This window comes from Lactuca saligna, chromosome 6 (genome assembly GCF_052625555.1).
Source record: "Lactuca saligna cultivar CGN05327 chromosome 6, ASM5262555v1, whole genome shotgun sequence".
NCBI classification, from domain to species: Eukaryota; Viridiplantae; Streptophyta; class Magnoliopsida; order Asterales; family Asteraceae; genus Lactuca; species Lactuca saligna.
The window spans coordinates 169,664,300-169,680,986 of NC_136422.1; the positions used below are offsets into that span (position 1 = coordinate 169,664,300).

The 16,687-nt window shown below is 32.1% G+C and overlaps 1 protein-coding gene across 1 annotated transcript; it reads right to left on the minus strand.

Annotated features, from left to right (window-relative positions):
- Nucleotides 1-2,097: 2,097 nt before the first annotated feature.
- On the minus strand, nucleotides 2,098-5,114 carry LOC145002244 (transcription factor bHLH61-like). Its single transcript, XM_078961547.1, has 4 exons — nucleotides 4,435-5,114; nucleotides 3,021-3,176; nucleotides 2,755-2,922; nucleotides 2,098-2,396 (listed from the first exon to the last, which is right to left on the minus strand). The coding sequence occupies exons 1-4, from the start codon at nucleotides 5,050-5,052 to the stop codon at nucleotides 2,310-2,312; spliced, it is 1,029 nt and encodes a 342-aa protein (XP_078817673.1). The 5' UTR covers nucleotides 5,053-5,114; the 3' UTR covers nucleotides 2,098-2,309.
- Nucleotides 5,115-16,687: the final 11,573 nt, after the last annotated feature.

The window sequence follows — 16,687 nt, forward strand, 5'->3', positions numbered from 1 at the left end:
GCATAAATATAGGTATTAGGGTGTGAGGAATAGATTGATAAACCCTAGAGAGTTGACGGCCAGACACAGAGAAAGGAACGTTTGTGTGGGTGAATCTTGTGTAAGGAACTTAATTCATATTATCAATACATTCAAGATTCATATTCTTCTTCTTCTTCTTCTCTTCTATTTTATCTGACATCATCTGTTTGATCGGGATTCCGCACCATCAAACGAATTTGATTGATACACAGGCAAATTAGGGACTTACAATTGGTATCAAAGCCAAGTTGTATCAGTCAATTTTGTCAGATTTGGGGTATTATGTGATCTTATTTTCTAAATATTCTTGCCTTTTTGGATAGATCTTTGAAAAATAAGCGGGGGGGGGGGGGGGGGGGGTTGTTCTTCGTGTTTTTCATAAAAAGGGTTTTTGATCGAGTTTTGGAGCAAAAAATGGCAAAAATCACTGTTTTTGGTCGTAACCTGCGAGGGTGTGGCGACCAGCAGCTAGGGTTTCCAAGGAGTTCACAGCCTGAGGTTTGCGGCCTTCGCGTTCACGGTTAGCAGCGTGTGCGAGACTTCGATCAGGGTACGAAGTTCGCACGCATACACTTAAAAAAAGGGGGCGCGAAGCATTTTTGGGGGCTGCCGGGATTCGAACCCGGGTCTACCCCATAGAAGACCAACGCTTTACCAGTTAAACCAAGGAACAACTTGTTAAAAACCTTTCGTTTTTTTATTCATAAACACTCCCTGTCGCACCACTTTTCATATTTTGACACTTTTAACCCAAAACTCAATTCCTTTTAATTTTAAATTTCTTTTTCATGTGTATTTAATGTGATTAGTTTCTGCAATGGAAATGTAATATGTGTATTGAATGGTAAGAATAAGTTCATTGTACATAATGTAGTAGGAGTGATACCTCTTAAATTTCAAGATATGCCTAAAATGTTTTATATAATAGTGTGTATGTGTGTGTGTATATATATATATATATATATATATATATATATATATATATATATATATATATATATATATATATATATATATATATAACCCATAGGAACCACGGTTATAAAATAAATTAATCTTTTTCAGTGAAAACTCAAAATTATTAATCTAATATTTTAAATAAATTATTAATTAAAAGATATTTTTTAGTTATATAAAATTATAATTGTTAATTTAAATAAATATATAAATTATACCATCTTATAATTTGTATTAATTTTTTTTAATTTTATTGTAATGTTATTAATTTAATATAATTATGGTGAGAAATTTAAAATTTAAAATTTAAAATTTAAAATTGAGAATTAATACGTTGATAAATGACATGCATTAATTAAAAAGACTAATAGGATGACACATGTTAAAAGTAGAATAAAATATGTATTTATTAGTTTATAATCCGTGGGAACCACAGTTATAAAATTAATTAAACATTTATAGTAAAAACTCAAAATTATTAATCAATTAATTTAAATAAATTATTAATTAAGAGATACTTTTATTAGTTATGTGAAATTATAATCCTTGATTCAAATAAATATGTAAAATTACTTTTTAATATATATTAGACATTTTTTATTTGTGAATTAATAAAAACAATAATATAAAATTTAAATTTAAAATAGGGAACAAATACATTAACCAATAGCATCACATTAATGAGAAGGTGTAATAAATTTAAAATGAAAAACTAATAGATTAACAAGTGTAAACACGTTAATTAAGAGGTCTAATATGGTGACACATGACAAAAAAACTACTCTTTTATTAGTATATGAAGATGAAAATTAAAAGGCCTAATAAAATTATACATATTAAAAGGAGATTAAAACTAATTTTTTATTAATAGGAAGAATTGTGTTTTAACTTATGCTTTATAAACGACATGACTCGCTATACTTCGTAAAAACTTAAGATTTAACATTGTTTACCCCATCGACCCCCTTTTACATCTGTACATGTAACCCTACTCAAAGAATATAACAATTTTTCAAAAGAAACTCATCACAAGTAGCCCCTTTGAAAGGGGATATAATTTTACGATTTAATCAATTGGAATCACATGTAACATAAGGTATAGGGCAAACAGGAAAAGGGTAAAAAAGGTAGGTAACTTTATTATAAATGACAAAAACCATATCACAGGATATCCAGCTACATCCTCTCTATCCTAACAAAATTACAGTTTTATCCTTCAATAATTATCACATAAATTACAATTTTAAAGTCTATGAATCATTTTATTTTTTAATATCCGAAAAGATAAATAATCAACGTAGCGAAAAGAATGAAGCGTCATATATAAATCTTTAGAGACACTTTCCTCCATATCCTGCGTTTCTAAATAAAGCTTGTTTTATATCCTCTGAATTTAAAATTACTCTTTGCTCCATTTCCTGTAATTTAAAACCACCAACCATGTAAAAATATAGTTAAATAGAAATAGAAAACGAGAAGAAAACGAGCATGTCTTGTAAAAATTACAATATTAATTGATTATCTATAATATTTTTAGCAAAAAATATGACCAATAAAATAAGTGGGTTAATATCATACATATGTAACAAGTTATCTATTTTTACAAAAATATTATTGGTTTAAAAACGTATGCAATTTGTTTTTTTCACTAAATACAATTAAAATGTTGGCATTTTGTGAGCAAAAAGTTTCAATTGCTTAAGCTTCAAGTGATATTTTATATAAAAAAATAGTTTGTTGCCTATTTATGATTCTTAACCTAAGAAAACGTTATACCTCAGAGCAGGAAGCATGCATTGCGAAATCATTGAAGCAGCTTATAACACACTGATGAATCTCGAGGCCGAAAGCTTCAAGTGTCGTTATTGTCGATATCAATAGCTCGGGTTTACTTGTACAACATACTTGAACATGTGTATCTGTATTTCTCCGATCCACGTCAAACTAAAATAGAAAATAAACATATTAAAGATTTATTAATCCAAAAAAAAAAAATCTCCAAGATATAAAATATAAGATAATTAAACAAAAATCGTACGTACCTTTGGTGAATTTCTGATGAATATTTCTTTAGGCTTCGCAGTCATTAAATTTAATTGATCGGAGGAAATATCCATTTCTTCTTGCATATGATTGATTTTGTCAATCAATTCCTTCATGTAGTCTATTGTGTCTCCAAGTATTGATGTTCTATCCATCTTTTTAATTCAAAAAGTAAGAATAAAATTAGATTATAACAATCAAAATTAGCTTTAAAGGATGATGTACACATTGTTAAAGCAACATCTGGCAGGATCTACTCTATAATACATTTCAAATTTATAAAATGAAAAACAAAATTGAAATCGCATTCATCAAGTTGGTGATGGAATCATGTTTTATACTATTAGGAAAAAAATATTATTGGCTTAAACAATTGGTAAATCAATTAAGTTGAATTAATTGATAAAGACATTTAAGTTCGTTGTATTTAAATCAAATGTTTAATCAAACGTCAATTCCTTTTGAATTGTAAAGGATGAAAGATTAACCTTAAAAGACCGTAAATAGAAATAATGAAATTACCAGTGATAAAATTATTTTTTAGATTGAAATGATAAAAATCCAAAACAAAAACATTTTGTAAGATATAATCTATTTTTAGTTTCTTTCAGTTTCTTTCTTTCTTTCTTTTTTTTTTGGGAATGAAAAACAAAACCTAATCTATTATTAAACTCTCCGCTTCAAATACGAAATACAACACTTTAGACTAAAAAAAAAATTATGATCTTCTTTGAGTATATTATTTGTTTCTAACATTGCAATAAGACATTTATAAAAAAAAAAAATTAAAAACAAACAAAAAAAAACCAGATAAAAAAAACAAAATTTTTTTGTGACAAAGAGACTTAATAGCAAGTTTATGATTTCTGGTGCTAACCCACAAAAAATACATGTCTACCATAGAGTCACAATGGTCTCCTTTCTTTTACTTTTATCGCCAAAAATTATAGAATTTCCAAAACTCCGTAACATACGCCATGGTTTACTTACTCCTGATAGAATGACTGTTTATTTATTTATTTAGTCAGGAAAAAATGACTTTATAATTCAAAAAATAATGGTTTTAATGTATCAATACATTGGGTATTTACATAATTTTTTTACTCCAAGTTTCTCTGGTATTAAAATGAATTAATATTATTAAAATCGATAAATATTATGGATTTTTTCTTAAATTTGTAATTTATTAAAGACGGTTTATTTGGTTACAGAAAAAAAAAATTGACCTCATATATAACATTTTACATACAAGAGTTAATGGAAAAAAAAAAAAGAAAAAGAACATCCCTCTAATTTTATATATCGTAATTAAGCTGTTAAAAAAATATTTTTTTAGTATTCAAAAATAATATTTTTAAGCCCAAATGGAAATTTAAATATAAATATAAAAAAATATTATATCAAGAGTTGCACCTTGCTGATCTTTGGTACAATCGATCGAAGCATGGAGAGTCTATCATTCAATCTCTTCCTCCTCCTTCTCTCCGCCATTAAATTTTTCGAAGGTTGCCCCTCAACTTTACAGTTTTTACTATTTTTCCCCATGTTGAACCCGTTTCGTCTCTGGTGGTCGAGCTCACCCATAGCAACACTCGGGTCCGGCATTTCAAGGTTATCGACCCGATTACCCACATCGTGTAGGAAATGACAGTTTTCTACATCATCCAGCATTGAAAACACGGAGTAGTAATCTTGATGAAACAAAGGTGAAGATTCAAGCTTAATATTGGTAGTGTCGTCATGAAGGCCAGTAGATGACTGGTCATGGTCAACAAAAGGGTGGATGAAATGTTGACCAAATGAAGAATAATTTAGGGTTTGTGAATCAAAGATGAAGGGTAGTGAAAAGTCTTTAGTAGAACAAGAGGTTTGAGAGGTGATGGAAAGAGGTGAGCTTTCAAGAAAAGTGGTAGGTGTAGAGAAGAGGGTATTTTGGTCAAATTGATCATCAATGTCATTGATTCCAAAGGAAATGTTTGAATCTAATATTTCTTCCAAGAATCCATGGGTATGGTGGTGGTGGAACTCCATTGTTGAACTTTCTTAGGATTTCTGGTTGGAAGCATATGAAGAATATGAAGTTGCACCAAGTGGCAGAAGAGCGATGAATATATATAGAGGGTTGAGGAAAAAGAGAAGGTGGCTAGTGAATCTTTTTTAAAAGAAAAATACAACTTGTTTTTTAAATTTCAATAATATAATATATGTTTGGAACTAAATGGTTTGTAGTGAGATGGTAAATATAAAAGGAAAATGTGTTCTTAGCTTACAAGTACATTGGAATTGATATATATATATATATATATATATATATATATATATATATATATATATATATATATATATATATATATATATATATATATATATATATATATATATATATATATATATATATATATATATATATATATAAATAAAAGTTGTGAGACTTATTATTAGATTGGTTAATTTAAAAAACTAAATTAAATATAAAGGTATAAATATTTGATAAATTTGAATTTATAGGAAAAAAAATAATTCATTATTATAATGGAAATCTTTTTTATCTTTTAAATTAAAACAAATAATTTAAATAAATAATCAAAAAAACTGATGAGCTTTAATTTTGAAAATTTTGAATCTAAAATGTAAGTTCATTAATGACATCGATATCTATTTATTACATTAAAATGTTATGTGTAATTAAAAAAAGTTATAAAATGATATGTAGAAAAAAAATTAATTCAAAATAACCACAAAATAACATTTGACAAATTAAATTAGAATCTAATAAGTGGTAAAAAAACATTCATTTATTAGAGAGAGAGAGAGAGAGAGAGTGTGTGTGTGTGTGTATATATATATATATATATATATATATATATATATATATATATATATATATATATATCGTAATTAAATAAATGTTTATTTAAATAAATAAATGTCCATTTCAGTTTTTAATGGATTTTGCTATCTAACAGTTTTCTAACAACAATCGTCTTACTTTTGAAATTTGGGAGATTAACTAACGAAATAACAGGGAAATAAACCAAACATCACAATAATGTATGTTGTGTTATGAAATATTAGTTTGTGAATGACCATTGGATTCCCTATTTCTCTCATAACTCTCTATCATTATTTAGCATTAGTAACAACTATTTCAATGTGTTTTATGAGTGTAATAATTCATCATCATAATGTGCATTCATCTTTTATCTTTTTTTGGTTGTATAAATAGTGAGCCATATGTATTAGAAAGTTGATGATTTCATCACAAGTATTGGAAAAGTTCTCTCTACTCTCATGTCTTTCTTTACTTTATAATTTATCTTGTTATTTGATCTTATTTTATAACACGTTATCAGCATGACTCTACCATAGAGCTCTAACTCCTTATTGTTCTTGTCATTTTCAGGTATGTATTTTTTATAAGTTTACATGTACAATGCTTACAACTTATTTTATGGAATTTCTTAACTAACAATTCATTAATATACAAATCTTTATTTTGATTATTATTTTCATTATGGAAGACCATGCTAGAGAAAACTTTCTCTACTTTTCATGCTACTAAAATGCTCCTGCAGTAGCAATATCACCAGAAATGTTTAAAATAAATGTGAATTAATCTCATGTCTTCTTGTGGCTAAACAAAACAATAAGTTATTGATGAAAACCACCAATCAATCCTAACCGGTTCTAGTGCATTTCCTGAAGTGAATGCAACATCATATAATCATAATAGTCATGGGTTTAACCGAGGTCGTGGAGGTTATCATAATTATCATAAAAATAACAAGATTACAAGTAACCACCAGAAGTTGGAAAATAGTAAAATCCACATCCTAATGATAAAAGTGGTCAAGGCAAAAAAAAAGTTGAAAATGTTTGTCACTGATGTGGAATGACCAATCATTAGTCTTGTACATGCCGCTTATCAAAGCATTTTGTTGATATTTATCAAACTTATCTAAAATCTAAAGAAAAATAAAATATCAAAATAAATTTTATTCAAAGTGATATTCATGAAGATCAACCAGAAATGACACATTTGCATGTTGACGATTTTCTTGTCTACCCAGAAGGGACAAGTGGTGATATGGATGGTGATTGAAGAATAATGTGTAGTCTTGTTTCATGACATATATTATGTTTTTATATCGTTTCATGAGAAATGATATCTTCACAATCTTCTCAAATTAATAAAATATGACTTTATTTCTGTAAGTCGAATGTTTCTTGTATTTTATTCATTTATTGAAAAGAAATATATCCATTCGCAAAAGAAATAAGGAGGATATATTTCTTACAAACAATGCAATAACACATAACATTTTTAATAATGAAAAGTATGTTTCTTACTTATCAATTAGAGAAGCAAATGTTAATATAATAACATGCATTGCAAAAATGATTGAAGGCTCCGGAAGAGCGAATATAATATTACAACAATGAACAATAATTACAATTAGTGATGCATTATTTTCATTAAAATCACCAAGAAATTTATTAAGTTTTAAGGATATTCGATCTAACGAATATGATATTGAAACAACTAATGATGAATAAAAACTATCTCAACATTACAAAAATGATATCGGGTAAGAAAAGTGTTTTGGAAAAATTATCTGTATTGTCCTCCAGATTGTACTATACAAATATTACAATGATTCATGTTATTGAAAATAAAAAAAGTTATGATAATACCTTCAAAGTTTGACATGACCGGTTAGGCCATCCCGGATAAATTATGATGCGCAAAATAATTGAAAGTTCAAGTGATCATTCCTTGAAAAACTAGAAGATTTTTCAAGCTAATGAATTCTCTTGTGTTGCATGCTCTTAAGGAAAATTAATTTCTCATCCATCATTGAACAAAGTTGGGTATGAAAGTCCTAGTTTCTTAGAAATAATTCAAGAGGATATATATGGACTAATTCATCCAACACCATGTGGACCATTTAGATATTTTATGGTTTTAATTAACGTGTCAACTAGATGGTCACATGTGTGCTTGTTGTCTAGTCATAATTTGGTTTTTGAAGGATTACTTGCATAAATAATATGCCTAAGGGCACATTTTCCGATTACCCAAATATGAAAATTTGACTTGACAATGTTGGAGAATTTACATCATAAGCATTTAATGATTATTGCATGTTGATTAGGATAATTATTGGTACAAAAGAAAATAAGGTACCTGAAAAAATGAAAATGATGAGATCTCAATAAATTATGTCATGAAAGGAATAAGATGGAACCGAAATAAGATAGACGTCGACGATAATTTTTCATATCATGTTCTGCGCGCAATTATAAAGAAAATGAGGATCTTGAACCTAAATCTATTGAGAAATGTATGAATAAAAAATGTTGGCCAAAATGGAAAGATGAAATAAATAAAGAGCTTAATTCTCTTACTCAACGAAAAGTTATTGGACCTGTAATCCGTACACCAAACAGAGTAAAAACAGTGGGACACGAATGTGTATTTGTGCACAAAAGAAATGAGAAAAATGAAGTTGTGAGATATAAAGCAATACTTGTTGCACAAGGTTTTACCTAAAGGCCCAAAATTGATTATGAAGAAACTTATTCTTTGGTAGTTGATACAATTACATTTAGTTATTTTATAAGTTTAACAACATATGCAAAACTGGAGATGTGACTAATGGATGCATTTACCGCCTATTTATATGGTTATTTATATGAAAATCCCAGAAGGGTTTAAGGTGCTAGAAGCACAAATTTCTAATTCTCAAAAAGTATATTCGATAAAATTAAATAAATCTTTGTATGGATTGAAACAATAAGACTAAATGTGGTTTAATTTTTTAAATACCATTTCGTTGAAAGAGGGCCACATAAATGATCTAATAAGCCCATGTGTATTCATAAAAAGATTCGAATCAGAATTTGTCATAATTGATGTTACTTTAGTTGATTTGAACATAATTGGAACTCCTAGAAAATTGGAAAAGGCCACTTCTTTTTATAAACAAATATTTGAAATGAATGATCTTGGTAAAAGGAAATTTTGTTTGGGTCTTCAAATTAACCACACAAAAATGGAGTTTTTGTACATTAATATCTAGAAAATGTGCTTAAAATGTTTTATAGGAATAAATCACATTGATGAGTAATCCGATGGTGGTAAGGCACTTAGATGCCAAAAGGACCAATTTCAACATCATAAAAACATGAAAATCTTCTTGTTCCCGACGAACCATATTTTAGTGCTATTGGTGCACTAATATATCTTACTATTAATACAAGACCTGATAAGTATTTTTTTTTTGTAAAATTATTAGCAATATATAGTTCTTCTCCAACAAGAAGACACTGGAATAGAGTGAAACACATTCTTTGGTATCTTCGAGGTACAATGGATATGAATTTATACTAATCAAATTCTTCAAATTCAAAGTTTATGCAGATTCTGGATATTTATCTGATCCATATAAAGCTTGAACTCAAACAAGTTATTTATTTAGTTATGGAGGTAAGAAAAGTTCTTGACATTATGTTAAACAAACTTTAGTTGCTGCTTATTCTAACCATGCAAAGATTATAGCAATTCATAAGACAAGTCATGAATGTATTTGGTTAAGAAATTTAACTCAAAATATTCGCAAGAATTATGGTCCAACTTCTAACATGGATGTTGCAACCATAATATATGAAGATAATATGACTTGTATAGTTCTATTCAAGGAAGGATTTATCAAAGGAGACAAAACCAATCATATATCACCCAAGTTCTTTTTCACTTATGATCTTCAAAAAGAGTGTGGCATCAACATCTAGAAAAGTCAATCAAGTAACAACATTCCCTATTTGTTCACTAAAGCACTTCCGACATTCAAATTTGAAAAGATGGTACGAAACATTGCTATGCGGCGTTTCAAGGAAATCAAGTGATGTGCTGATCAGGGGGAGTTGGAAGCATATTGTACTCTTCTCCTTAGCTATGTTTTTCCTAATGGGGTTTCTTAGCAAGGTTTTTTTATGAGACAATTGTTTTCAATATCTATTATTAATCATGTACTCTTTTTCCTTAATAAAGGGTTTTTTCCATGAGGTTTTACCTATTAAGGTTTTAACGAGGCATGATACAATCATCATTCAAGGGGGAGTGTTATGAAATATTAGTTTGTGAATGACCATTGGATTCCCCATTTCTCCCATAACTCTCTACCATTATTTAGCATTACTAACAACCATTTCAATGTGTTTTATGAGTGTAATAATTCATCATCATAATGTGCATTCATCTTTTATCTTTTTTTGGTTGTATAAATAGTGAGCCATATATATTAGAAAGTTGATGGTTTCATCACAAGTATTGGAATAAAAGTTCTCTCTACTCTCATGTCTTTCGTTACTTTATAATTTATCTTGTTATTTGATCATATTTTATAACATGTTGTACTATTTAAAGTAGTATTGACTTTTTTGACCATGTAATCTCAGAATTGTCCTTGTTTGACCACGAAAGTTCTGATCATGTTAATTACGTGCTTAAACTTTCAATCTTTATCACCGAGTAGTTATTGAGGCATGTTGTAGAATGGTTGTATGTTTGTTAGTTTATGTGGCATTCCACATAGACAATTTTGCCGCACATTTATCTATGTTGCGCTTATGTGAGTCCATGTAGATTATTTTGGAAAAAAAACATTTATTACTCTCACTAATATCCACATAATTTCACGTGTCTATATCTTCTCACCTTAGGCGCTAAATCCCCTCTTAGTTCCCTCTTATGGAAACACTACCAATGATCCTTACTCTGCATACTCTATGTCCTACTTCCATAGAAGTCTTGACCCTTTTTACAATGATCCTTAGCTCTTAAGTTTCGAATCATTTCCTAATTACTCTGCATGTCCACTTACTCTGCATACTCTATGTCCTACATCCATAGAAGTGTTGACCCTTTTTACAATGATCCTTAGCTCTTAGGTTTCGAATCATTTCCTAATTAGGGATTGTGACCCAAAGATCAGTTATCATAAGGCTTAGGGCCTTTGGGAAAGAGAGACTTAGTCCCTTTTGAGTGTGGATATGTAAATTAGATGATCGGGGAGTTCAGTTTGTGTTTTGGAGTCCAAGGGTATATATGTAAAGTGGCATTTGGGCTTTTTATAAATTTTGGATTTTTGTTCAGAAAGTTTTAATGCAATGATGAGTTGATGGAAGTGTAGCGCTTCTCGTTACCCTTCCGGGGAAATAAGGATCATCAAAATCGAACTAAGAACAGAGAATTTATGGCCTTTAGAAATTTAAGGGTAATATGGTTAAGCCTAGTACTGAGCGTACATAGGAGTACGTTACGCATACTAGGTAGGGTGATCGCGGGTGCTCTTTGGAGCAAGCTGGGTGTACTAGGAGTACACATGGCGTACTCCAGTCAGATACACACCCTAATTTAGGGTCTTGGACCCTATTTATGTTCCTAAACTCAACACCAAACCCTCTTATCTTCAGCCTCCACCCCTTAAACCCTAGAAACAAAACCTTAACCTCCTTTGGTGTGGTTCTTGAGCCTTTGGTGTGATTCCATGCATTTTGGTGCTCATTGAAGAAGAAGGAGTTTCTTGGAGAATTGTAGGATTGCTTGAAGCTTGTGGATCCAGGCTTGGTGCATCTTGATCTTCCCTCTGGAGGTATAAAGCTTTAAAATTTATATCTTTATAGTTTAGATCTAGCTTTGGGTGGTGTTTTTCTATGTTTTGGTCCCAAAGTTGTTATTCTTGTGAGTAGGAGCTACTCTAGGACCTTTGAGCCTCATATTTGGTCCTAGTTGAGTTGTTAACTCATAAAAATGTTATCTTGAGGGTTCTTGTTAATGTATGCATGAGTTGGTGTTGGTAATATGGATAAAAGCAAGGAGTTGGTCCCATTAAGTCATGCAAAGGAGTAAAGTTTCCAACTTTACGTGTTAAGACATCATTTGGGGGTCAGATAAGTGTTTGGATGTTTTTGTCTTAACCATTGAGAACGTATTTCATATTATTGGACCTCTGATGAGTACGCTAGGCGTACGTAGGGGGTACGCTCAATGTAATGTTGATTCCATGCATAACAACTTGTACATTGCGCTATGAGGGTGAGTACACGAGGAGTACAACTTTTGGTACGTGGGGTGTACTCCCTAACATGTCATTTTTGGGCCTTTTAGGGTTTGGGCCTTGTTAGGCCAATGGACTTCTGACTTTGGGCCATGGATACTCTATTTGATTTCTTAGAATTAGGTCAATGATGGTTTTTGGGCCTAATTAGGAAGATGGGCCATATTGGGCTTTGGGGTGCCATTTAGGAAATTGGGCTTTTTGAGCGAATGGGTTGGGCCTTGGTTTTGGGCCTCGTAAGAAAAAGATAAAATGGTCTTTTATCCTGGATACTGGACAAATAATTTAGATTCTTGATTATGGGTTTAGGTCGAATTATTAATTGAATATTATTTCATGGTTCTAGCACGCGGGGATATTCTGCATCAGCAGATTGAGATTTTATTTGAGAGATTCAACAACTTGAGGTGAATTTTCCTTCACTATATCTGTGGGTTGAAGGCACCAATATCGGCCCAGTAATTTATAATGTATTGTGATGATTGTCTTTGTGATGATTGTTAATTTTGCCTGTATTTAGTTAATGACTATGTGATTCCTGTTGTGATATTATATGGTAGTAGTAGGGGTGAAATAGACCCAATATCCATTTGAAATAGACCGAAGGGAATTTCAAGCACCCATATATGCTTGATAGTATTTGGTTGAAATAGACCGAAGGGATAGGCAAGCAACCATATATGCTTGATAGTATCCGGTTGAAAGAGACCGAAGGGGTAGACAAGCACCCAGATATGCTTGGTAGTATCTGGTTGAAATGGACCAAAGGGGAAGGCAAGCACCCACATATGCTTGGCAGTATGTTTGTATGGTATATGGTATTTTGGGGAACTTACTACGCTTGGTGCTTAAGGTTTTTAGTTTATATTTTAGGTACTTTTACTTCGAAGGGGAAGAGCCTGGGATGATTGTAGTGCACACACCACATCGCTCCACATTTAATATTACTCTGATATATATTTTGATGTTATTGATACACTTTGATTCACTATGGTTTTGATGATGTTGTCTTGGATAATGGTTTATTAATTTAAAAATCGAAATTTTTTGTCTTAAATTTTGGGATGTTACAAGTTGGTATCAGAGCCTTAGTTTGAGGGATTCAGGCATACTCTTGGGTGTGTCTAAACTAAAACTAAGTGTCTGGTAGATTTTTCAAAAAGAAATATTTTTAAAAAATGTGTTGTCTATTAAAAGAAAAAGGGTGTGGTGTATGCAATCGACCGAGCTCAAGTAAGTTTTTCCAAAATACCGATACATGTTTTATGATATATTTTGATTTGTTCATCTACGAATCGCATGCTAGTTAGGGCTAAGGATCTGCTTAGGATTTTCATGATAGAATGTTAGGAGATATGCCTTTATAAGCCTACTATATGAGCTTGTAGACATGCGTGCTAGTACTGATCATTCATTGATAGGACAACATGTTTAGGTTATGCTTGTTCCGATTACTTAATGCTCGAATGTTGCTTGCTCTGTGCTTTTAGGAGTTTCCATTAACCTCATCTAACTAGTAAGCGATTATATTAAGTTACATATTGTTGATACTAGATAATTTTAGAAGGTTAGGTTTTAACTCCATTGCACAACTCTTGTTTGAGTCCAATTATTGTAGTGTGAGGCATTTAAGTCGAAGAACTATCTGGTCTCAGAGATAGGTATTCATGATCTAATTAGAGGATGTTAGGGGAGTTCCTTATGCAACTGATGGCGAGGGGTAGTGTGGTATTTTCCCCAAGTACATCGGTCCTTTTTAGGGTTTTGGTGTGGGTGGGCCGGGTTGCTTATCACATGGTTCTTCCTGAGATTTTTAGTTAGATCCATAGTGCGTTTCATGTCTCTCAGTTGTGGAAATGTTTGGTAGATGGGTTTCCCTGATATGTGATGCCTTGTAGCCTAAGAGGAATTGGATGTTATGTTAGATTTGAAATCTTTCTTGGTAGGAAGTGAGATTGAGATGTCCTCTGTTTGGCTGTGACTTGGAGTGTTACTGCACAAATGTTGCTTGCTTTGTGCTTTGTGGGACTCATGATGATGTGAGTTGACTAGTAGGTGCATATCTTAAGTCACATGTGGCATAGGTTAAATAATCTCAGAGTGATGGATTTGACCATACTGCGAAGCTCTCGTTTGAGTCTAACCAATGTAGAGATGAGTCTTTCACTCGAATGATTATCAAAGCTTTGATGCATGTGATTGTATTCATGAAGTAATTAACTGACATTATTGGGAGTTCTTCAGCAACTGATGGTAGGGTGAGGTCGGGAACCTAGGAGAGACTAGGATATGTTGTATTGGGTTAGCCTATGTTGTTTAGCGATGGGCATTTATTTGAGAATGGTTCTATAAGAATAGATGGGACGGATCCGGACATGATTAGTTACTTAGAGGACCCAAGATGATTCTTGAGGAAAATATGGATAGGTGTGGAAGGTAGTATTGGGCCCATACTATTGGAAGCATAGGATCCATACTTAACTCGAGGAAATTTGGGGGATTATAAGGATCTGGTTAAGGAAGGTGGCATAGTTTGGCACCATGATTCGTTGCGGTGTATTTCCACATTTATCAATTATCAGGTATGATCGTCCAAGTTGAGGATGGGTCAGATGATTATTCGGGCCTCAGTGGCTATGTCTGTTGGATTCAATGGTGCATATACATGAAAGGTAGTTGATTCTATGCTCTAGTGAGCCTTGCTCAAGTAGTGGCAGTTGTGTTGCGGGACTCAAGAAGGAAACGATTGTGATGAATGGATTGAGGATTGAAACTGGAGATTAAAGTGATTGGCAGATGGATTGAGATGTCACTATCATCGACATGGGTTATGTATATACAACATTCCGCAATAGGAAGTAAGAGAGAATAGACATGTGATTTTCAGATATGGGATGTAGTCCCAACATGAGTCTAGAAGATTGTGGTTTTCTTTGTCGACGGTTATGGTAAGGTAGAAATGCACAAAAGTTTTTATGGTACGGCTGCCCTGAGATGAGATTAGGGGTCTGCTTTTTCGAAATTAGTCAGGTCTGGTGCTAGTTGGTTGTTGCAGGAACCAATGTAAATGAATCAGAAAGAGCAACTTTTGTTATCTTCGATATATCATGACTAAGAGAATGATCCTTCTTATAATTATGAGTAATGCTCGTGGTGAATTGTGTGTTGGGTATTAGGTGAGGTTTGTGGTAGTTCATTTGTTTCTAGATGGAATATTGGTGTCATGAGTGGACATAATTACTGGTTGTGCATCCGCATTGGATTATGATATTAGAGGTGGTTATGATTGGGAGGTTTTCGAGGTTTCCATCTGAGATGCATGATAACTTTGTGTTTGCTTGGTCCTTAACTGGATGACCGGTTCATGGTGCGGTACGTCTACAACGTCATTTGATGGAAGTTCTAACCCTAAGTGAGGGAGAACCAACTATTTTTGGTTGAAGGATCATTGCTATGTTGGATTTTATGAATTCAGAAGAATGAGTATTAGGTATTTGCAGTCTGGGAATGCAGAACCTTGTTTTAGGATTTGTTCAGGGCGTAGGTGTAGAGCAAGTTATCGCCAGATGTATGTGTTCAGGAATGTAAGAGTCATCTTCGCAGTAAGAAGATGTTGAATAAGGAAGCTTGTTGTAGCCAGTGGTTCCTTTCACGATGTCGCTAAATAGATCAAGAGGCGATTGGGACGCTCAGGTTGAGCATTGAGTGCTGAGAGATTCCTCAACTCATTATATAGATTGTTATCCCTATTCTAGGGTGGGCAGTATTGATAGGTAAATCAACTTCAGAGTTTTGTATGTTTAGTGTCTCATGGGTTTTCTGCTAGTAGTGTATTGAGTTATTGGGTTAGTTGTCAGTGCATTCTTGATTGTTGGTCCTTTCGTTCATCATCAAAGGGGGAGGATCTTCAAAAGTTTCAAGTTGTGTCAGTTGAAGTTCAATGGAGGCGTCAACTATCATCAAATTATGTATGCTTTATTTTTTCATTGGTTTATGGGTATTTTTACCCTAAATTGTGGCGTGAAATTTTGTTACACAATATTCTTAAATTTTGGTTTAATTTATGGATCACCTTGGGAGTTTTTTTGAGCTAGTTTGTATCGATAGAATCTGCTTGGTTTCAATCAAGGTGTGGGATCATGCATCGATCATTCATGGGGATGTTTCTGTTAATGGTTGAGGTTCATCTGGTTTTGTGTTGATGTCAGTCTACATTGTGAAAGGAATTGTGTATGATAGAAGGGTACAATCTATGTTGTGTTCGGATAGCATTGATATGGATGTTCTTCAGTCCCTGTAAGTTGGTGGACCGATGGTTGAGTATCTTTAGGTCATTGTGGTGCTGGTTGCGAGTCTTCGGGCTATGTATGTGATGGCGGCATGATTGGTTTAGTATCGTGAATCAGTGGTTGTATGATTTAGTTGGGTAAGACCTAATAGTCTTTTGATTTAGACTCTTAGGTCTCATATTGTTAGCTTTCTTGGCTTATTTTGGTGTTAGTGCCTTGTAGGAGTCGGGAAATTCGATGACCATCTGGTTGGGA

Excerpts from the sequence above, each read along its gene's own strand:
- LOC145002244 (XM_078961547.1), bottom strand. The coding sequence starts at position 5,052 with ATGGAGTTCCACCACCACCATACCCATGGATTCTTGGAAGAAATATTA. Across the intron at positions 3,177-4,434 it reads TTGTACCAAAGATCAGCAAG|ATGGATAGAACATCAATACT; the intron begins GTGCAACTCTTG and ends TGAATTAAAAAG. Across the intron at positions 2,397-2,754 it reads TGCATGCTTCCTGCTCTGAG|GAAATGGAGCAAAGAGTAAT; the intron begins GTATAACGTTTT and ends TTTAAATTACAG.